Source organism: Podarcis erhardii, assembly GCF_964252035.2.
Source record: "Podarcis erhardii genome assembly, chromosome: 10".
NCBI classification, from domain to species: domain Eukaryota; kingdom Metazoa; phylum Chordata; class Lepidosauria; order Squamata; family Lacertidae; genus Podarcis; species Podarcis erhardii.
Genome location: NC_138500.1, coordinates 35,067,775 through 35,090,743, shown reverse-complemented (window position 1 = coordinate 35,090,743; position 22,969 = coordinate 35,067,775). Strand labels below are relative to the sequence as shown.

Sequence of the window (22,969 nt, the reverse complement as noted above, 5' to 3'; positions counted from 1 at the left end):
TCAGCCAGATGGACAAAATTCCTACCAGGCCCCTGCCCCAAGAGCAGATGACCCCATGACAGGCACAGCAAGGTCAAAGCGAACAACCCTAATTCTAGGGAGGGGGGGACGGGAAATCCGATGCATGGGCGAAAAGAGGAAGCCCTAGCCTCGTGCAATAAGTTTTAGCATTTCTGGCTGTCAATCAACAAATGGCAACATTAACTTCTTCCCAACAACAAGGGAAGCCCCAATTACATCAGTGGCCAATGAACAATTAGCCCGCCCCCAACTTTGGAGTGTCCTGGCGGACCCCACCGCAACACGTGCTCTCCATGAAGGAGAACACGCTTTGCCACTACCAAAGACAATGGGAACATCCCCTTGTATAGCTAAGGGGAAGGGTTTTAGCTCAGCAGAGCATCTGCTTTCTTTGAAGAAGGTCCCTGATTCAAATCCTGACATCTCCAGGTAAGGCTGGGAAAGAGCACTGTTCGAAATCCTGATGAGTCTGCCATTCAGTCACCAAACTAGGTGAAACTGATGGTCTGACTACATATAAGGCAGCTTCCAATCAAATAATTCATTATATGGTCATGGACACACTAAAAAGCTTCCTATGTTTTGCTGTACTCAAGGAACTGCTGAATTTTACAGTATACAGTGGTACCTCGCAAGACGAAATTAATTTGTTCTGCGAGTTTTTTTCGTCTTGCGATTTTTTTTCGTCTTGCGAAGCACGGATTTTGGAAAAGCTTCAAAAATCACCAAAGTCTTCAAAAACCTCAAAAAAGGCTACCACACCGTGTGCTATGAGTTGCTCCTCGAAGTCAAGTCGCAACTGCACCCCCTGAATGCACGGTTTCAAGAAAAAGGAAACAAACTTGCAAAACAAAGGAAACAAACTTGCAAGACGTTTTCGTCTTGCGAAGCAAGCCCATAGGGAAATCCGTCTTGCGAAGCAACTCAAAAAACGAAATACTCTTTCGTCTTGCGAGTTTTTCGTCTTACAAGGCATTCGTCTTGCGAGGTACCACCGTACTTGTATAATATGATTAAAGTATGTAAGAAACAATGAAATAAATCATGTTTTTCATGGTGAAAAAGAAAGGCCATGGGGGGTGGGGAGAGAATGGATGCCAATAACCCCAGTACTTTAGAATGGAATATTTAGCCATGCCAGCCACTGAAATGGGCTAAACATGTATACCATGTCACTTGACCCCCCAAAAAACAGAAGTTTTTCTCCTGATTTTCCCCCCAGACCCACCCAAGCCCTTCAGAATTAGATCACAATCTGTCAAGAGATTCTGAAATATACAAGACAGTTGATCTGGAAGTAGCCTTGTATTCCCACCTTAAATTGTGATAGGAATTTTGAGGTCTTAGATATATGGTAATGTTCATAAGTTACTAACATAGCACGTACATAGATCACAGGAAGACCAACCTGGAACCATTTTGATTCCTAAACTGAGCAAATGTTTTCTCTGCAAGGTCAAAGTGGGAAATCTCCCCATTGTCTCTTTCCTCACAAATCCTGTCTTAAGGGCACATTTAAGATATGAATAGGGTGTGAGCCTGTGACCTGGCCCAGGAACTAAGTATTTATCATTACAAAAGACTGGCCAGGCTCCCCAGGCAATCCAATCAAGTAACCTGCCAGACAGGAGATAAACAACGACAGGAGAAAAACAAGATTCAAATTTATGTTTTAGACCGCCTTTTCTGTGATGTAGGTATGATGTATCTGAGGGGTGGTCTTAGGTTACACCCCTTCTGTGATGTATGTATGATGTTTCTGGGGGTGGTCTTGAGCTACAGGGTGGCAATTTCAAAAGTCTTTATAAGGCCACTTTATAAGTGCCATTGTTCTGGGTTCCTCCTCCTTTCCTGCGGGTGAGGGGAGCACCCTGTTGCAACAGATCAATAAAGATCAAGCTTAGTAGCTGCTTTGCTTCTCAATATTCTCTGGTTGGCCTCTGTTATTCTCTCCTACCAATAGGGAACCTATGTAAGGACTCTATATGGGCTCTTGGATACCCCATAAGGGAAAAGGGCAATTTTTGTTTACAGCAAATACCCTGATATACATGGAAACCAGCTGTTTCATATATTGTGTTTAGTGCTGGGCATTTAGTCTGTGACCTTAGCCTAATTTGGATTATTATTATTTTCTATTTAAGTACAGTGGTACCTTGGTTCTCAAACAGCTTAGTTGCCGAACGAATCGGCTCCCAAACGCCGAAACCTGGAAGTAAGTGTTCTGGTCTGCAAACATTTTTCGGAAGCCAAACATCTGATGCGGCTTCCGATTGAGTGCAGGAAGCTCCTGCAGCCAATCGGAAGCCGCATCTTGGTTTTCAAACGGTTTCGGGAGTCGAACAGACTCCTGGAATTGATTAAATTCGAGAACCAAGGTACTACTGTATCTGAGAAGAGGCGGAATGCTTGGCCAAGGAAAAACTACTGCCACTTTCAGGTCTTCCAATCCTTAAGGAAGGGGTGGAGTCTGGGAGAAGTAATCGGGACCTTTTATGTGTGGGGAGCATTAGGGCTAAATGTGGTCACCTGGGCCTCTATCTGGTCCTCTTATTGCCTTGTCATGCTCCCCTCTCCCCAGCCCTGCTTTGCACCATAAGCTTTTCAGCACTTAGGCCTCCCTGCCTGTGGATTTTTGCATGAGGTAAAGTAAGGAACTGGTATGTGCAATGAGCTTACGCTTTTACTTCTCCCTTTTGAAAGTTGATCAGTACTTTGGGGACCTCTAGTGGTGAACTTAGAAATATGTCACTGAAGTAATATGATTTTCCTACATCTTTATTGTCTTCAGAAATCAGTGTGTGGACACTGCAATCCTATACATGTCTACTTGGCAGGAAATCCTTTGGATTTCAATGGTACTTATGCCCAAGTGGCTGGATTGCAGGTTAAATATATCCTTTATGCTAAACTATTACAGTGGTACTGCGGGTTACATACGCTTCAGGTTACACACTCCACTAACCCAGAAATAGTACCTCAGGTTAAGAACTTTGCTTCAGGATGAGAACAGAAATCGTGCTCCGGCAGCAGCGGGAGGCCCCATTAGCTAAAGTGGTGCTTCAGGTTAAGAACAGACCTCCAGAACGAATTAAGTTCTTAACCTGAGTTACCACTGTATTGTCATATTCCTATTTTAGGAAATTTGTTTGGTAGAGAAAATAAATAAATAACTGGCTTCAATGTTAAGTCCTTTGCAACATGAAAGCGCTACTTTCCTCTTTCCTATATGCTTTATATCCTTTATATTCATCTGAAGTATAGACCACAAAGTATGGAGATGGAGAAATGGAGATTTGTGATTGTGAGACTGATTGCCTTTCACAATACAGTATAGGAAGTTAAAATTCATCCTGGCTTAGTAATTAAACACTTCCTATTTAACTTGACTATTATAAATACAAATAGCTGTTTTGCTAGTAGGAGGAGTAATAGTTGGTAGTTAAAGCCCCTCCACCTCCAGTCCCTCCGAAACTAATTTTGGGGCAATTCAGAGAGGCCTGTCTAAAGGGCAAATAGCAGAGCAACTGGAAACAATAAAATGAATTTAATCTGTAGTCAGGAAGTGCTTTAGTTAAAGTGACAGGGTCCCTGCAAGCTGATGTTGCAATACAGGTATTTTGCAAAACTAATCCCCAGTCCGCCCATCCTGCCATGCAAAGTCTGAAAAAAACAAGGGACAGCTAAACAGTTCAATTGTTGCAGATTAGTCTGCAACAACTTGACAATGGCATCATCTGGATGTACTTCATATATGAACAAAGGATGGCAATTCGAGAGAAAAGGGCTAGCAATCTTAGCACACCAGTTCATACCTTAATTACATCCACTCTTGACAACCACAATGTGTATTTTTAACATCCTCTTTGAAATCCTGGTTTTGTTTGTCACCCACTTCATGAAGTACGGGAGTCAGTGCAGGACCTGAAGGTTTTTCTACAGCGAAGGCCACCATCTGTAGCTCAGTATGTCAAATGAGAGGCAAGCTCCATGCAGATCATTAGTTCCTGACCCCAGTTGAAGGTGCTGTGTTTTTGGACCTGCTCCAATAATAACAAATCATTGTTGTTGTTTGGGCTGTGATCCTTTTATTCATTTGGCTTTTTTGTACAGTCCAAGGCATTCATTTTGTGTTATTTGCAACAAAATGGCTAGCAGATTTACAAAGCCAAGCAGGGTCCAGTACTGTTTCAAATTGGATGGGTGACTGTGTGCCGAGATTCCTGCATTGCAGGGGGTTGGACTAGATGACCCTTCTATGATTTCATAGTTTTAAAAGTGGTTAATAATAATAATAATAATAATATTTATACCCCACCCATCTGGCTGGGCTTCCCCAGCGACTCTGGGCAGCTTCCAACAAAATATTAAAACACAGTAATGCATCAAACATTGAAAGCTTCCCTAAACAGGGCTGCCTTCAAATGTCTTCTAAAAGTCTGGTAGTTGTTCTCTTTGACATCTGGTGGGAGGGTGTTCCACAGGGCGGGTGCCACTAGTTGCTTTAGAAATGCCAATAAAAGTATTGATTCAATATTACATTGTGCATAAAGTGTTTGGTTTTAAATAACTATTTATGGATTGTAGGTTGCAAGAACTGTGGTCGTTGTTGTTTACCCTTCAAAAATACAGATGCTGTGAAGTCCATTGTATGGGCCAACGTGATTGCAGCTGGAAAAACCTAATTACCGTGGAGTGTCATTCTGATGAATAGTATGTCTAATAGCAGCTCAGTTCTGCTGAGTCCAGCATTCTACAAGAACCCGTGAAACGGGACCATAATAAATTATGTGTATTTGTGTACGCGCTATGAAATTGAGCCTTTGAAGTACCTTGAAAGTATTTATTGCTGCTGTCAAAACTGAGCAACGAGCGCAGCAAGTTTTTAGAAAGCATGCTAAGCAGTTTTGGCTTCCTCATTGTCTCCTGATATTAGACCTGGGTGCAATCTTAAAGAAAGTGGGGATTTTGCATTGATTTGGGTAGGATGTAGACCTTTGTGCTTTAAGTGCACCTGATATCAGGCATGTGGGGCCAGCCTTTTGATTCTTCTCGAATTGGCCACTGCTAGCAATAGAGCCACTGCTTTTTAAATGTGCAAGAGCATGATGTGAGTTTGGTAGAGACTGGCGTGTTCTCACTGCCAGGAATTATGATCTGGGGAAAGACAAGTGCTCAAACTGGGGAGATTGCAGCTCCGCTTCTGCCTGAGCAACAAGAGGTGAAGAGGGGACAAGAGAAGAGAGAGGTTCTTTATTTATTATTTATATTTATTCATTAAAAATATCAGAGCAATTTACAACCATCCAATAAAATCCACATTTAAAGGTTAAAATCTGAATTCAGTTAAAAATTAAGGAAAGGTGTCTTTTTATTTGCCTTCATAAGCCTGAGGGAATAGGATAGTTTTCAGCAGGCATTTAAAGGTTGAAACAGAAGGCACCTGTTGAATCTGTATTGGCAGAGTATTCCACATGAGCGGGCAATGATACTAAGGGCTTGTTTTTTTGTGCCTGTCAGATGAGCACCCCATTCTCAGTGGTGGCACCCTAACAGCAGAAAAGTCACCCTGCCTTTTTGTGCTGGGTGAATGAACAGCTTTTTATCCATTTAGGCTTTTGAAAAAAAAAATTGTGACCTTCAAATATAGATTCTTAACTGGTTTTGCCTCTTCCTTTCTGTGGCATAACAATAGTAGTTTTCATGTCGCCCTTTATTTTTGGGGACTTGCATTAATATCAGCATATTATATTTCTTTCAGCCAAGAGAGCCTACGTTAATTGAGTTGTCTATATAAATACAGTCAATAATAATAAACAGTCATGATAATAGTCACTTAGCCTGCGGGGCCATTCTAGATCTGGCAGCAGCATTATAGGTCAAAGTGGAACTATATCTGTCTCTTGTACTGTGATAAGCTGACAGTTGCAATACCACCTTCTTGCTCTGTGCAATGGTGTCGCTGCTGTCAAACTGTCTTGGGAAGTTTTGCTGTGTACATATTACCATTTACTCTGGCTCCCCTGCCCTCACGGCTGGTGTTTGAAACCATGTTCACATGAGGATAGCCACAATCCATATCTATCCTGTAGTTTCTGCTGTCTGATGTGTTTCCCCTTAAACCAGTTTCCTCTTATTTGAAAACACAATCCACATTCACTTTGCACTTAAACTGTGGTGTGTACATTTGAGACAGCCTTGTGCATGTGCAGAGACAGCTTCATGAATAGGAGGGTTTTTTGAGTGGGGGGGCAGGTACAGGGAAACCAAGCAGATAATAGATGTTGGAAGAAGACATCACTGCCTCATCTCTGGTGTGTTAGCAAGGTGTACCATGGGACCCGGATGGCGCTGTGGTCTAAACCACTGAGCCTCTTGGGCTTGCCGATCACAAGGTCGGTGGTTTGAATCCCCATGACGGGGTGAGCTCCTGTTGCTCTGTCTCAGCTCTTGCCAACCTAGCAGTTCGAAAACATGCCAGTGCAAGTAGATAAATAGGTACCGCTGCGGCGGGAAGGTAAACAGTGTTTCCGTGCGCTCTGGCTTCCGTCACTGTATCCCGTTGCTACAGAAGCAGTTTAGTCATGCTGGCCACATGACCTGGAAAACTGTCTGTGGACAAATGCCGGCTCCCTCAACCTGAAACGAGATGAGCGCTGCAACTCCAAGTCACCTTTGACTGGACTTAACCGTCCAGGGGTCCTTTACCTTTTACCTACCATATTGGCCCGAATATAAGCTGGACCCAAATATAAGCCACACCTTTAAAATTCAAGGGGGGGGGGGAGAAAAAAAGACAATGCCTGTATATAAGCAGCTCCCTTAAAATTCTGCAGGCACTCACACCAATTCCATTTTACCATATGTCTGTTTCAGCAGCGATATCGTAAAAGCAAATTTTTGTAAGGTGAATTTAAGCCGCACTTTACCTTTTCACGGTCGGAATTTGGAAAAAAAGTGAGGCTTATATTCAGGCCAATACGGTATTAGCAAGGTGCAAATACAACTTGAAATGCATTGAGGGGAAAGGGCCTTGCTGAATTTCAAGCCACTAATGTGTACATAGTCTGAGATGTCCGGGTCCTCTTGCTAGCATTCCAGTTTGAGATTCCTTGCCTCTTACACGGGGAATCCTTGGTGGCTGTGGCAGATGCAGAGCGCCTGTCCTCAAAAGATTTGTCAAAACCAGAGCCTTCCAGTGTCTCCCATTCACTGATACTTCTGTGCCACCTCCTGCCATTATGTGTATTCAGACTGTTTTGGATGGAATAAAAACACTGTATGTAAAAGTGTGGAGTCCAATGAAGCAATACTACTAAATGTCAAAAGAAACCTTCTTGCAAGTGTAAATCTCACTCATTTTTACCCAAACCAATCCACGGTCTATCCAGATCAGCATTCTGTTTCTGACAGTAGCCAGGCCTCTGGCAACGTCACAAGCAGGGCATGAAGGTATCTCTGATTATGATGGAGCCCTCTGACTATAGTCTTCCTCCTATTGGCTTTGGTGAATATCGCTGCCAGCTCCTAAGGTGCCTGGAGTCCTCAGAAACTGGAGCCAGTTCTTTTTTTCTGGGGAGACACAGGGGTACGCATACCCCTAAACATTTAGTGAATCTTTGTACTTTTGTCCATTTACTGTATTTATTTCCCCTCATTTGAACTATAAAATGGTATTTTCTTGAGTCAATATGAGAGTACAGTGGTACCTAGGGTTAAGAACTTAATTCGTTCTGGAGGTCCGTTCTTAACCTGAAACTGTTCTTAACCTGAAGCACCACTTTAGCTAATGGGGCCTCCCGCTGCTGCCGTGCCACTGGACCACAATTTCTGTTCTCATCCTGAAGCAAAGTACTTAACCCGAAGCACTATTTCTGGGTTAGCGGAGTCTGTAACCTGAAGTGTATGTAACCCGAGGTACCATTGCACCCTTAAACATTTTTTTTAAGAAAAGAAGCACTGCCTGGAGCCCTCTGGTGCTCTCTTGCCTTCAGAGAATCAGCTGGTGGGGAGGCTTGTACTTCTTGTTTGTTTTTACTTAGCATCTCTGGGAAGTTCAGTTTCTCACTCTTTTTTTATATACTACCCAAGCAACTGCTTCTACCTCTCCTTTCTTCTTTTCCCTCTTACTGACTCATCTCTGGAGTTGGGGGCCAGACCCCTTTTATTGCTTTCTCTTCACTTCCTCTGTCTTCCAATAGTCTCTTTGCAGCAGACCTACTTCCCTTCATAGTTGGCCTGTAACTTGCGTCAGCCCCAGGCAGCACAGTGAATGATTGGGGATGATGAGAGTTGTAATCTAATAACATATAAAAAGCCGCAGGTTCCACATTCCTGGATGAAATGAAACTGCATTCTGGATGCGTAGAACTGTGCTATATTTTGTAGGGGAATGATCTGAAAATATAAGTTACCTTACTGTGTTGAATGTATGTATCCATAAAGTCTTGAGATATTTTCTAGAACTTCCCATGTTCATAATAGAATGCAATGGCAGGTGTGTTTCATAAAGTATATGGATGTGCACCTGTAAACTATTTATTCATTAAAAGCAGTATGGAAAATTCAGTTGGAATGTCATATGGGGAAGAAACAGAATTAATCTTACTGACTTGCTTGAAAAAATTCTCATAAAACCCAATTGTTTTCTCTATTCAGGTCACTTAGCAGCTGCTTCCTAGCCAATAAAAGAACAGAAGCTTTCAAATAGACGTTTTGCAAAAATAGATTTTTTAAAAATGGAAGCAAACAATATAAATGGAGAATGCAGTGTTTTGCTAACTGTAACAGAATAACAGCTTTACTGCTTTGGAAATTTATGTACTTGGTGATGAGTGTTTATGTGTGCAATGAAAGGAAAGTTTAAATGAGAACCATATAAGATCATTTTTAATCTGCTTGGTGTATGACAAAGAAAATGCACTTTTCACATTTCCATTACATTACATCACAGATATATCTATATTCCTTGGCATTGCTCAACAATGGGACAAAGTCTCTAGAGGGTAATTTCAGTTGGGGATGTGCTAGCTCTGGATTCCTTGCATTGAGCAGAGAGGGTTGGACTACAAGGTTCAACTCTGTGATTCTACTTGGATGGCTTTAAAACATGAATAGACAACTTCATGGACTGTCAATGACTACTAGCCATGATAGAAGCTACGCAGTCATAGGCAGTATGCTTCTGAATACTACCAGTTACTGGAAACCGCAGGAGTTGAGAGTGTTCTTGTGCTCAGGTCTTGCTTGCAATTTTCTGGTTGGCCACTGTAAGAACAGGATACTGGCCTAGATCAACCATTGGCCTGATTTAGCAAGCTCCTTTTCTGTTCTTACCATATCTCTTAACTTGACTACACAAAGCTTTTCCATTGAAAACCATTTTGTTTGGGATAATGTCTGATGTGAAAGCATGGATGCTGTGAAAGCTATTTCACATCTGCAAATGATTTCTTTGGGGGAAAGAGCATCAAAAGGCAATGTTTCCTAAGAAATGACAGGATAAAGATAGGGCAGATATGGATCGTAGCTGATGTCGTGTGTATACTACTTCCCAAAACAGTAGAAAGAGTGGATCAGATGCAAAGTAAACAGCAGTATGTATACAGCTTATGCATCTATGCAAAAATTCACCTTGCATGGCTTATTGTTAAGCCTGTGTTCTGTATTTGTTCTTTAGGTGTAGGGGTGGGGTGGGGGTCACTTCTAGATTGTCACCATTTTCCAGGAAGGATTCAATCACATACTGGGAATTTAAGTTTGTGCAATTGAAGTGGATTAAAGCATTCTGGTGCAACAATTCCACTTTTTGCAGTTAGGAAAGTTATAGGGGAAATGTACTAGAAAGTGTGGGTAGCAATCAGTTGACAGCAAAATGCATAACCTCTGCGCAAATCAGAAGGACATAATCAGAATTGAACGCTGATTGTTTTACAATCTCCAGACAAGCAAATCCATGTAAGATTTGCACAAGCAAATCAGGATGAATGGTCAGTAAACATGTCATCTGGAGGAACCCCATGTCAGTACGACCATGTTTGCTTAAAGTCCCTTGTTCTGGGGAAGATATTTTGCAGTGAGGATCTTGCTTGAGGATTCTTGTTCTTTTTAAAGATATACCTGTATCTATTTATCTACCTGTCAATTTAAGCCGCTTGCTTTCCTATCCCCTCCAATCCAGAACAGAGCACTTAACCGAGAGCTGTAAATGATCTGACTCAGAGAAGCAGCAGCAGCAGCAGCAGTCAGGTGCATCACGTGAAAGGAAAGCAGGGCACACGTTACCTTGCTTGCTGAAGGAGGAAAATACCTCCAGTTGTTCCAAGCAGTTCTGAGCAAAAGAGAGAGAGAGAGAGAACTTTCAATGGAGAGGCTCTTTGTTTAATATGTGGCCCCCGTGTACTTTGCCACTTGGAGAAAGAGACTGGAACCTACCAAGGAAACTCCAACCAGGTAGATAGATGTCCAGGGGACCAGAGGTGCTGCAAAATGGGACCTATCCGGAAGGCAGCAAAGGGGGATGACCTGCAGACATCTCAGAGAGACCTGGCGATGTTCTGTAACCCTGGCAACAGCCCTGCCAAGAAAGTCAGCAGAATGGCTTCGCTAGCTGAATATGGTAAACAAACAAGCAAACAAATAGAAACAAGCTTACTGCGTTTGAAATGTGTTCTGCTCACTTTACTAGTTGCGACTGGGAGAAGCAAATGGAGCTCTTACCTTGTTTTGCTACTGAGAATGAGTCCTGTGTGGATGTGTGGTCGTTGTGGACATATTTCCTAGGGGAATTTTGTGCTAGATAGGTTGTATTTCATGCTTCAGTGGGAAGAAAGATCCCCACCTCTCTCCACTTGTAGGAACTCATCTTGATTGAGTACCTTTCTGAAACCCCCTCAGCGTGAGGGTCTCTGTGAATGGATATAACAGATAGACTCGCTTCAGTTAACTGAGGTGGGAAGAATTAATTATAGTTTTGCATCCACATGTGGGGGTTTCAGAGGGATACAGTGAGATGCTAGAATCATGGGAATTTCATAGCGACAATGAGCAGCGTTCTGTGCACTTACCTAGGAGTAAGCCCATTGAATACAGTAGTGCTTCTGAGTAAATATGTGTAGAATTGCTCTGGACATATATGTCTGGGGACTCCTTATTTTCTTTACATCTCTGGCAGCATAGTTAAAAGTTAATTTTTAAATGTGCAACGTATATCACTCACCTTTTGTCATTGTATTTTGCTTTGCTGTCTACAGTTTAGGATAGGGTTACTTGCCCTATTATTTTGCATTTCTGATTGTTAATAATTTATTAGTGAATATAGTCTGAGGAACATTCATAACTGCAAGGAGATCTGCTGGGGTGCTGATTGTGTGTTGGAAAGAGAGCTTTAAATCACTCTGCAGCAAATTAAGAGATGGAGACTGCATAAAGCATGGTTTTGTTTTGTTGTTAAGAAGCTAGTCACTTTTGTAAAATGGAGAATATTTTGTTATTTAAAAAGAAGAAGCAACAGCATTTATTTCAGGCAAGCGCTTATAATCAGCCATGCTAGATATACTGCTAGTCAGAAAGCTGAACATATAGAAGGTGTGCATGCATAAATCAACTTGGGACAGGCAGCATTGTTTGGTTAACAAATTTAGATTATTTATTGCCCATCGCACTGACACACAGACATGGGCACAGTTTGATGGATTAAGAGTAACGTATATTGATATATTTCTTAGGCATGAGATAATAGCTGAAGCAAGTCTGCACATAGGTATAATGGCTATTAATTACAGTGATGCCTTTGCTTTTTTTCCTTTACAATTTAAAATCTTTCCTTTTATCTAAGGGGTTTCTAAAAAAAGCATTCTTCAGCAGTTGGAATTATTGCAGAAACTGCTGCAGCACATCCATTGGTATGAATGGGAGCTTTCCTATCTATATAGATAGCAGGTGATCTGCCCCCCACCACAAAATCCAAATTGGGACCCCAGCAGGGGGCACAGAGTTACAGCTCTTAAATAAACGTGTAATTTATGCCTTTCGCGTTGTTTATGCTGTTAGTGGCATCGAGGTAACCTCTCCAAGGTGCAAGCCTGTGAAGCAGTGAGTATGGAGGTCCTGGGCTGCCCGGACAACAAGATCCCCCTCTCAGCCTTGCTGATGTGGGAAAGCAGAAAAATACATTTGGCAACAGCTTGGTTGCAAGAGTTGCTGGAAGGAGGCATACAAGACGCTGTCCAACTGTCTGGATTTGTATAGGGTTTACTCTTTAGCCTTTTCTTCTCCTGAAGTTGTCCCACAAGGCACAGGGTAATATACCCATTATAACTACTGACCATCACAAATACACACAGGTGCTGCTATCCGCACGCTCGCTATCTGAAAATTCACTTATTCGCACTTAAAGTATTCTGTCCAAACCTCCCTATATGCTCTGGAGGTTTGCTTATCTGAATAGCTGCCTTCCTTATTTCCTTCATTTTTTTGCTTTGCTGGTTAGCAATAGCCATTTTGGGGCAGAAACCGCAGAAAGAGTGGGAGAGCGAGATGGGGCTGCACCTCGCCCATCGAAATCCCAATCCAGGTCAGCCCCCTCATCATTTTCTTTTTAAAAAAATTCCTACAATTATATAAATGGTGTCACATAGTTTTTCTCTTTCCCCACATTTAAAGTAGGTGTGCCTTGCATGGGTGAGGGGAAAACAAGCCACTGTTTTCCAAAATGATGGCTTTAATCCTGTGACCTGGAGGATGGGAAACCGAACATGGTGATGGGTTGGCAGAGACATGGTATATAAGCTAATGCAGAAAGCACAGCTCTTTCCCTCTTGATTTCAGGGGACCTTTATGTCTTATGATGGACTGAGGCTGGAAAATAGAAGTTGAATGTGATCTTGACAATATATGTAGAAATAATTGATATGAAAGGGATATGAAAATGTTTCCATCATTAGGGAGTTGCATGTATTAGGAATATATGTGAGGAACTACAATGGGCATTTGCAAAGGAAGTTTGTAAGGTGATAGAGAAAGCAGGATTGGGTTCATAAGGAGAGGGGCTTAACCCTTCCCCTACATGCTGTGGTTCCCCCAAAACTGACCACTGAAGCTTTTTATTAGCTCCAGGAGAGAAGCTTTCATTGGTAGCCTCTTAAAATAGCAGTGGGTGACAGAGGCAATCTGTGGTTTATAACCGTTTTTGACACCTGAAGGCAGCCTTTGGCAACCTGGTTTCCTCTGTATGTTTGGGATTCATAACTCCCATCAGCTGCAGGCAGCACAGTTGCCAAAGGCTCCCTGAAGGGGTTTCTGTCTGACATTTCTAACTTTAAATTTTCTTTTTCTTTTTTAGAGAACGAAACTTCCTATGACAACAGTAGTCTTTCTACTGGAACCAGTCGCATCAGCCAAATTACAATGGGTAAGAAATTGCATGAGATTTCACACTAACAGTCACACACACACATGCTTAGTTTGTTTATTTGCAGAATGCAATAGTATTCCCCCCCCTTTATAAAAGTTCTCTTTACTTCAGCTGAAAAGACGAACGTTTTGTTTAAGTGCCTTGGTTATCCTTCTATAATGCGCAGTCATGAATTGTACCGCACCTTGCTGAGGTCCATCTTGTGACAACTAAGACCTCAAGCGCTCTGAAAAGAAAAGGAAAGTGCTTGGGTGCTCACTAGGAACATTTTATTAATATCCTAAAGAAGTTTTAAGTAGAAATATACATGCTTATAAAAACATCTGTCATCTAACATTATATATAATGTTATATAAACACTAAGTTTATGTAAACTTAGTATAAACATCAAATAAATTATTGTGAATGGGCTGTCTGGTTCTCTGCCCCCCTCCCATGAATCTGCATGGTGTCTAGGCATATATGTAAAACGGCTCCAAACACCTTATCTGTGTTCTTAATAGTCAATGTATTCTACTTTGTTAGCAATGATATCATGAGCTACATTTTGCAAGCTAAAAGACATGAAAATAATAGATTTATTTATTACCTACTCCTCAACAACAGAAAGTTTGATCTCCTTTGTTAGATACTGTTTCAGTGCTTGATGTTGGAAGACTGGTTTCTAGTAGTTGGAACACATGTAATTTTAATAGCACATTTATCATAATTTTAAAACTGGCCAGGCATGGCCTATTCTACTGTTTCACCATCCGGAGAGGATTTATTTAGTTCAATTCATTGTAGCAATTCCAGCTTTGCATACATTTGAATAGATGGAAACCTGAATAAAGTCTACGAGCCTGAACGACAGACCTTAAATGAAAAGTGCTTAATGTGTTTAGAAGGTATGTGAAAGTGAAACCTCCCACTGGTGTGACTTTCTGCTCAAATCAAGTTGCTGGTTGTTTGTGTCACATAATCATGGTTAAGTGGTATATGGGACTTCCATGTCTGGGAACAGAATGCTTCTGAAAAAGTGTTTCTGGCGCAGAAAGACAATAGGAGATGCCTGTTGCTTCCATTCCCTGCTCATGGGCCTCCCCAGAGCACTCGGCTAGCACTGTTGGAAAGAGAAAGCTTTGGTCTGATCCTGTAAGGCTCTTCCTATATCCTTATGTTTATTAGAAATGTATTCATTGTTTACTTTCAGGATATGATGCTACTGGTCCATTTGCAGTTGGATTTTCTCACTGGAAGAATCCCTCCTCTCAAGTTGGTCACCATCTCCCTCTCTGGTTTCATGAAGATGCTGACTTGTGCCAACATTTTGAGCCACAAATTGATTTATCTGCTCCTTTGTCCTGCCCAGCTTCACTGTCTATCACCCCAGTGCCTTCTTACAGCAGCAGCAGAAGCAGCAGCCAAGATACCCTTAGCCAAGACCACACAGGTAAAGGATCTTTCTTCAATAATAATTTTATTATTTATACCCCACCCATCTGGCTGGGCTTCCCCAGTCATTCTGGGAGGCTTACAGCATATCTAAAAACATAATAAAAACATCAAGAATTGAAAACCTCCCGATACAGGGCTGCCTTCAAGGGGGTACAGTGGTACCTCGGGTTAAGAACTTAATTCGTTCTGGAGGTCTGTTCTTAACTTGAAACTGTTCTTAACCTGAAGCACCACTGTAGCTAATGGGGCCTCCTGCTGCCGCTGCGCCACCGCTGCACGATTTCTGTTCTCATCCTGAAGCAAAGTTCTTAACCCAAGGTAATATTTCTGGGTTAGCGGAGTCTGTAACCTGAAACATACGTAACCTGAAGTGTCTGTAACCCGAGGTACCACTGTACTTGGTTGTCGCCCCCCGCCCCATTGGGCATTTGAGATTATGCTTTGAAACATGGAGATGGTGAGAGCAGCTTTCCTACCTTACAGCTTATATGTGTCAATATAGGTTTGTCATTTCTGAATGTGTAGTGGTAGATTCTCATTCATAAAAGTTCTCAGGCAGATATTATTGAATTTTGTAAGTTTTGCAGTGTTAACATGTAGCCACTCATATGTACACAATGGAACATAGAGGAAAGATGCAGCAAGGTCTTGTGCTGCAATGATGTCTTTCTTGTCAGTGGCATATATATATAAAAAACAGGCTTCCAAACTGCAGGCTGCTGTTGTATTTACTGGCAATTAATAAACAACAAGGATGAAAAGTATTACCAGGTAGCAGCTTTTCAAATACAACAAATATTTCATGTTAATGCATAGCCGTCAAAAACATAAAAAGGCATCACTGCACAACTAAACTTCTCAGTGAATGAGCTCTTTTCAACACCTGGTTTTATGTTAAGTGGCTTCTCAAACTGCTCTCGGTTTTGGCACTTGGGTACTTGCTGGCCCCTCTGGGTCAGCCTCCCTGCACCCCAATTCAAACACTTTCCTGCTGTTCAAAGGCAGCAGCCAATGATGACTGGTTCCCATTGGGAGCACAACAGTAGGTGGCGCCAGAGTCAATGAAAGGCGTGGTTAACTAATTCTAGTTTTGTTCCCATCCTTCTCCTTCCAAGTAGTACAAGGGGGAACACTGAGACTCAGGAAGAGGCTTAGTGCCATCTCCTGGGCTGGAAAGAAAAATAGGCAGGTGGGGGCTCCCTGAGCACAGCCTAAAGTTGGTGGGTCCATGTCCTGTTCACTGTAATGAATCACCTTCCAAAGTTGGCACTAGGATTGTTCAGAGAAAAGCCCATGGAGAACTCTTTCGGTATGGATATTTTAACACTGCATTGCTCTCCTCAGCCCAGTTACAGTAGCCACAGGTCCATTTAAATTCCAATTGAACAAGTGCAAAACCACACAATGCTTGGCCAAAAGTTCATTCATTAATCAGTTTGTTTCAGCACATTAGCATTACACATTTAGCAGTAAGCAGCCAAACCACATAGAACCACATAGAAAGTGAATTATATCTGTCCTGTGTAAATTGTGTGCTGCCCTCTGGGTTGGGCAGGTGTGGGGCTGCTAGATTTAGTCTGTTGGCCATAGGCCTAAGGCCCCATAACCCCTAGAGAGCCCCCCAAACAAAGCTGCCACAGTGGTACAGTGGTACCTCAGGTTACAAATACCTCGGGTTACAAACACTTCAGGTTACAGACTCCACTAACACAGAAGTAGTACCTTGGGTTAAGAACTTTACCTCAGGATGAGAACAGAAATCACGTGGCAGTGGCAGCAGGAGGCCCCATTAGGTAATGTGGTACCTCAGGTTAATATCAGTTTCAGGATAAAAACGGACCTCCAGAACAAATTAAGTTTGTAACCAGAGCTACCACTGTAGTCCCCATGTCGTCTGTCTTGTATAGCGTTGATGTTAAACTATTCACAGTAGGTGTACTGCTTCCAGAATGAAGTTCTTGACAAGCCATACCACCATACATCTTTAATTCGCCAGAGTGCCTGTGGGTCTCACATGGGGCCGAAAGTCACTTGGGCAATGGAGGGCAGGGATGAGTTTGGTACTGGTGGTGGGATCCTGGAAGGCATGTTGTCAAGTCTCGCAACACCACTGTGGAAGAGCTGTAGCACATGCCTTGCATGCAGAAGGTCCTGGATGAAACCCCTGGTGTCTCCAGGAATGGGAATGGGTCTTCTGCCTGAAACCATGAAGGGCTGCTGCCAGTCAGTGTAAGAAAATGAAAAGTGCCCTGCTGGATCAGGCTGAACATCTAGTCCAACGTTCTGTTCCCCTTTCTGGCCAACCAGATGCCTATGGGAAGCCCACCAGCAGAACCCAAGTGCAACAGCACCTTCCCCATGTCTTATTCCTAGCCCACTGGTATTTGGAGACCTACTGCCACCAAACTGTGGAAGCAGAACATGGCTATCATGAATATGGAAGCAGAACATGGCTATCATGAAGGCAGATCTAGGGGACCGTGACTGGTTTGGTTGCACCAGGTGCAGAACTTCTTGAATGCCACAGCAGGTGCCACAATTATGAAGTCCAATGGAAGGCAAGAGGCAGTGTATGGTGGTGGATTTTGGTGTCACAGAGTGTGCCACTGAAATCTGAGACTCCAAGGTCCGCCACTGTTCCTATGTCCCTATGGCAGGTGGCCAGTCCTTTCACTTCAGTAGCAGAGAATCAAGATGGACCAGGCTGTGCCTGCTCTTCAGTTTTGCAGCACTGGGCAGAGCAGATCACAAGTACCCACAGTTGTACTTGAGGTTTTTTTCCCCCTTCCTTATGATGGCTTCTCTCTGTGCTTGTCTGCCTCCCTGGCTCTCTGGCTCTCTGGCCTGGCCCCTGTTCAGGACGGTTCTTACAGAGGGGGGGAAAATCCATATGGTCAAATGTCTGTGTGCACAAAGGTTAGCTGCAATTTCCTCCGGCAACACCTTTCACAAATATCTCTGAGCAATGTAGATTTAGCTGTCCTGCTTACCCCTCCCCTAATCTTTCGCACATTGATTTGCATTTTCATGCACCTGTGCATTAGGACCAGGACCTGGGATACCAGGGTTCAAATCCCCACTCAGCTGCAAAACTCACTGGGTGACCTTAGGCCAGACACTATCTCTTAGCCTAATCTTCCTTGTAGGGCTGTTGTGAGCATAAAATGGGGAGGGGGAGCTCCTTGACCTCCTTGCAGAGGGCTAGAAATATAACAATAAAATAAATAAGTAAGATACATCGTTCAGGTTGGGGGAGTTTCCTGCTTGCCAATGTATTTCCAGCAGAAGATACTCAAGACAATGGACGTTGTGCCCTTGACCAGTTTAATCACAAATTATTACTTGTCTTTTTGCTCCATTAGGCATAGGAAGAAGGCTGTCTTAACACATAGACTGTTGGAAATGTTCTGTCCCCAGGGTTTCACTGACAGTCGCCTGTTTTTTTTTGCTTAGATCCATCTTTTCAGATCCTGGGAACTTGTTATAGCCCTAGGGGTTTGGATGTTCCAGCTTCATTATGGTGTTGTTTGGCACTCCAGAAGAAAGCTGGATTTTGCGAACAGTGTTTCTATATTATATGGAATGTGCTTTGGAAAGCAAGGGACAAAGGAAACTATACTGTCATGGCCTAGCATTGTCCATGTTGCTAAGTCTATACTGACTGGCAGCTGTGCTCCAGGGAGGGGTCTCCCCTAAATGTCAGGGGGTCAAATTTAGGACCCCTTCAAACCAGCTTCAGTCAAGCATCATCATCATTACCATTATGCTTATTCTTCTGAACTAAATAATGACCGAGTGCTTTCAGGATTCAAGGTGGAGGATGCTGGAAAGTTGTTTAGATTTCAGTGAGAGATGTAATCGGATACGAAGGCAAGCTATAAATGAGCTTTCAATACAAGAAACTGCAGCGAAACATGATATAATGGGAGGTCCTAGCAATGAAATCACACAGTTACCTAGATGACTGCATGCTAGCATTTTTGTCTAAAATGTTTTCATCTAATTTTAGAATTTAGATCCCATTTAATTGGTCTTCAGTAAGGGGAGGCCTTTTTCACAGGAGGAACTTAATTCCTTCTCTGTTCAGGCAAGTCAAAGCCTATTAGAAGCCAGTGGAGAGCTTATTTTGAAAGGACAAAATGGCTCTGCCCCTCCCTCCCTCCCTCCCTCCCTCCCGCTTTTTAAGCAAAAAGAAACAGCAGCTCACACATCATGAAATGAGCCCAACACCAGGGCTTTCTCCAATTAGAAAATAACGAGTAAAACAACTATTTTTAAAAAATAAAAAATAATGTAATACCACAAATATGATAGTGATAGAGACTAGATTGTTAGTAAATGGCTATGTTCTCTCTGGAAAAACACTGGTGTACCAATCCAACAATCCGGTGTGGAAGGAAGGAGGAACGTATACTCCTTTTGCCAAAGCAGGTATCTAGAAAGCTACTATTTTCAGTTTTCACTCTTATCCTTAATGGAGATAAACAAAAATGTGCTCAATAGAAAGCCAGTCTGCTGCTACCTTCCAATGCGAGGGACAAAACCTGTGCATAGACTGTAACTGATGGTCAGGTAAAAAACGCTGTGATGTATTGCATAATTCCTCCCATTCTCATGTATCTGCTATTGAAAAGGCTATTCTAATCTTGCTATTGACTGCAAGATTAGAAATCTCCCTCTCCTATCAATTACAGCAGTGGTTTTTCTGGGTTATGAGGATGCCTGGGAAGGGGGAACACAGATTCAACACATTATGTTTAAGAAAGGCACTCAGCTTTGTGGAGTGTCACCCTTGAAGGTCCAAGCTCAATTCAGCAGCAGAATAGTTAGGTGAATGAATCCAGTTTAACTTAAAATTCCATATGTGCAGGCAAGGAAGTGATGGAAAGAAGCTTTTTCTTAAGTGGACTGGGGCAGGGAGAAGAAGGTGGTGATGGCCAAATGTTTCAGATGACAGTGATTTATTTATTTTTAGAGCACTTATGGAATCCTTTGCTGTTTGAGGTGAACGTCCAAAGTGGCCAACAATAAATATAGAACTGGCATAAAACGATCAACTGCAAAGTGAGACAGCATAAAGTAATAAGAATGAAAGCCGCAAAGCAAACGTATCAAGCAAACTATAGCCTACCCCTCAAAGCCCCCCAGGACAAAGGAAAAGTGTTTACACAGGGATAGGAGGCCCAAAGTGAGGGTCCTAGGGGAACAATTTTAATTTCAGAGCCTGGGTGCAATGGCAAGAAAGACCTAGTCCTGAGTATCTACCCAATTAACCTTTAAAGATGAGGTGATGTGGATCAAAGGTGCAGATAAGCTTGAATCCTGAATATATCCTGGTCCAAAGATTGCTTTGAACTTTAAACAGAATACCAGCACTTGGAACTGGAGGTGGAAGCAAATAGCATTTGCTCCATGCAGTGGGTTCAGTTAGAACTCTCACCATGACATTCCATACCAATTCACAGCTTCTGAACATGTTTCAGGGCAGCCCCACACAGACTTTGTACAGTAATCAAACCTTTTCAGGTGCTACAGTGTGTAGGGTGTTGAGCAGAATACAGGAGCTTTTGTTCAGAGAGTTTGTACATTCAAGTTCCCTAGGTTGGATCAGTAGTCTAAAAAAAGGTTTTGAATGCTGGAGGAAGTATTAATTATACTACAAGTTCATTCGTCTTACTATACATACTAGTAAATGCATCTTGTGTTCTACAAGCGTAGATAGAAGCTCCTTGCTTCAACTCTGCCAAGATAGAGTTTGAAAATGCAAACAAAACACCTAATGTTCACCTTGACATGTTCTGTCTTGGTACACTGACTCTGTTATGAGGTCAACTTGCCCCAGGTGTAAAAATGTTCCATTTTCAGAGCTTTCTAGTAATCACCATGTCTTGAGCTACATGTGCGCCATCTTTCAGGTTTCTGGTCTGAAAGCACCTTAGCTATGTTACAGTGTACTCTGAGTCATTCATTTTGAGTAATCACATTTTCAGATTTTTTTATTCGTTGGGGTATTTTTGGACTACCTATGTACTAGGTTCCAAGGGTAATTGGGGGGGGGGAGTATTTATTTTAGTCATTTTATCCTGCTTTAAAAATATTTTTGCCATTCAAGAAACCTACGTATCCATTCTCTGTCTGTCTCTCTCTCTCTGGAACATGTTTAAACTCTGAAAATCTTGTTTTCGTAACACACTAAATCAGTTGTCCTTTCACCAGTGCCCTAATGAATAATTATTACTGAAGCCAATAGATTCTTAGCAGATGTATTATATGTTGAATATAAATGGAATGTAACAGAGCATAAGGCACATATGAAAATATCTGTAAGTTGTATATTTGTTTAGATGCTTCCATGACAGTTGGTTGGATCCCTTGAAATCAATGGGTCAAGTTAGTCATGACTAACTTAAGTTGGATCCAGCGTAACATTTGTTACTGGCGATGTATATGAATGGAAATTACTGATTGCAGTACAGTGGTACCTCGGGTTAAGTACTTAATTTGTTCTGGAGGTCCGTACTTAACCTGAAACTGTTCTTAACCTGAAGCACCACTTTAGCTAATGGGGCCTCCTGCTGCCGCCGTGCCGCTGGAGCCCAATTTCTGTTCTTATCCTGAAGCAAAGTTCTTAACCTGAAGCACTATTTCTGGGTTAGTGGAGTGTGTAACCTGAAGCGTATGTAACCTGAAGCGTATGTAACCTGAGGTACCACTGTATTTTATATTTATGTATGTTGTAGAGGATAGTCCTTTAATTCTTTCTCCTACCTTGGAATTAAGGTAATAATGCTATAAATAGTACAGTGACAATGAGTCCTTTTGCTAGACAGGAAATGCAGACAGTGCATTATATTATTATTATTATTATTATTATTATTATTATTATTATTATTATTATTATTATATAGAACTCTACAGATTTGTATCTAGACCCAGATAACCTTGCGTGCTGTAGCTAGCAGAAACCTGCCTTAATCAGTGTATGTAAACTTGAAGAATAAATTGATATATATTCTAAGATTATTTGTGCTGAATATTACATCTGAGGGGTAGCATCCAGGAGATCCCAAATAAAAGACAGAATATGGATGGTTCCCAAGTCTATGCTCAGATATTCAGGCTATGGGTACCTCCAAACTATTACTATTTCAGGGTGGGATTCAATCACATACTGACAAATTCAGGTTGATCAACCTGCTTCCCCAAAAGACTGGATTGGTTGAGAGTTGTTTGAAGACCTATTTTCCCTCACAGAGCTATAATTTCCAGAGTTCCTTGGGAATAGGGACTGATGGTTAAACCACTGTAGCTCTGTGAGAGGAACAGGAGTCTCCAAACAACTCTCAACCAATTCGGTCTTTTGGGTGGTTAACAAACTACACTTCCCATAATTTGGGGGGGAAGCCATGGCTGTTTGAAGTGGTATGATACAGCTTTAAGTGTATAGTGCAGGCGGAGCCAGAAATAATTCAGAATGAATTCTCAGTTAAATAGCTGACATTATCTAACACCCCTGAAAACAAATCAGAATAACTGAGCAATAAACAGGTCATCAGGAAGCGATCTAATGGGCACAATTAGAGTGTCCCTCTTTTTTCCCCTGGATGCCATTTAATTTTACTTACATGAGAGAGGAAAAGATGTGCTCTATATGGTTTGTGGGCTCTGCTGTGCTCATGTCCAGTTTGCAGGCTTCCCACAGGCATCTGGTTGACCACGGTGAGAACAGGGTGGGCCATTAGCCTGGTTCAGCAGGCTGGTAATAGGTTCTTATGCTCTTAGTTGCTTCATTCATATCTTGCTTTTCTTCCATCTGGTAAGGTGGCATACATGGAGTTATAAGACAGTCTGCCATCTTGGCATTGATCAGACTCAGACCCTGCCACCAGCAAGATGGCTGCATATGTTTCCTCAGAGCATGCTCTGGAACCCTATAAGGAGTCAATTATTGTTGATGCAGAGAACTGTATCGCCTTACAGAGCATCTCCATTGTAAAGGCTCTCATTCATCACTCTGGAGCTGACAGAATTGTCTGCATAGTGAAAAGGCTGACATTCCCTTTTAATTAATATTTTATGCAGCCCATAATGTTTTCA

At 42.1% G+C, this 22,969-nt stretch overlaps 1 protein-coding gene across 1 annotated transcript in view; it reads left to right on the top strand.

The window, feature by feature from the left end:
- Window positions 1-2,600: 2,600 nt before the first annotated feature.
- Window positions 2,601-22,969, top strand: part of ANO4 (anoctamin 4) — a 154,451-nt gene continuing 134,082 nt past the window's right edge. Inside the window, exons 1-4 of the mRNA XM_081878227.1 lie at window positions 2,601-2,665; window positions 10,202-10,639; window positions 13,364-13,432; window positions 14,628-14,867. Coding sequence (XP_081734353.1) covers window positions 10,510-10,639; window positions 13,364-13,432; window positions 14,628-14,867 — 439 coding nt within the window. The 5' untranslated portion in view covers window positions 2,601-2,665; window positions 10,202-10,509. The remainder of the gene's footprint in view (window positions 2,666-10,201; window positions 10,640-13,363; window positions 13,433-14,627; window positions 14,868-22,969) is intronic.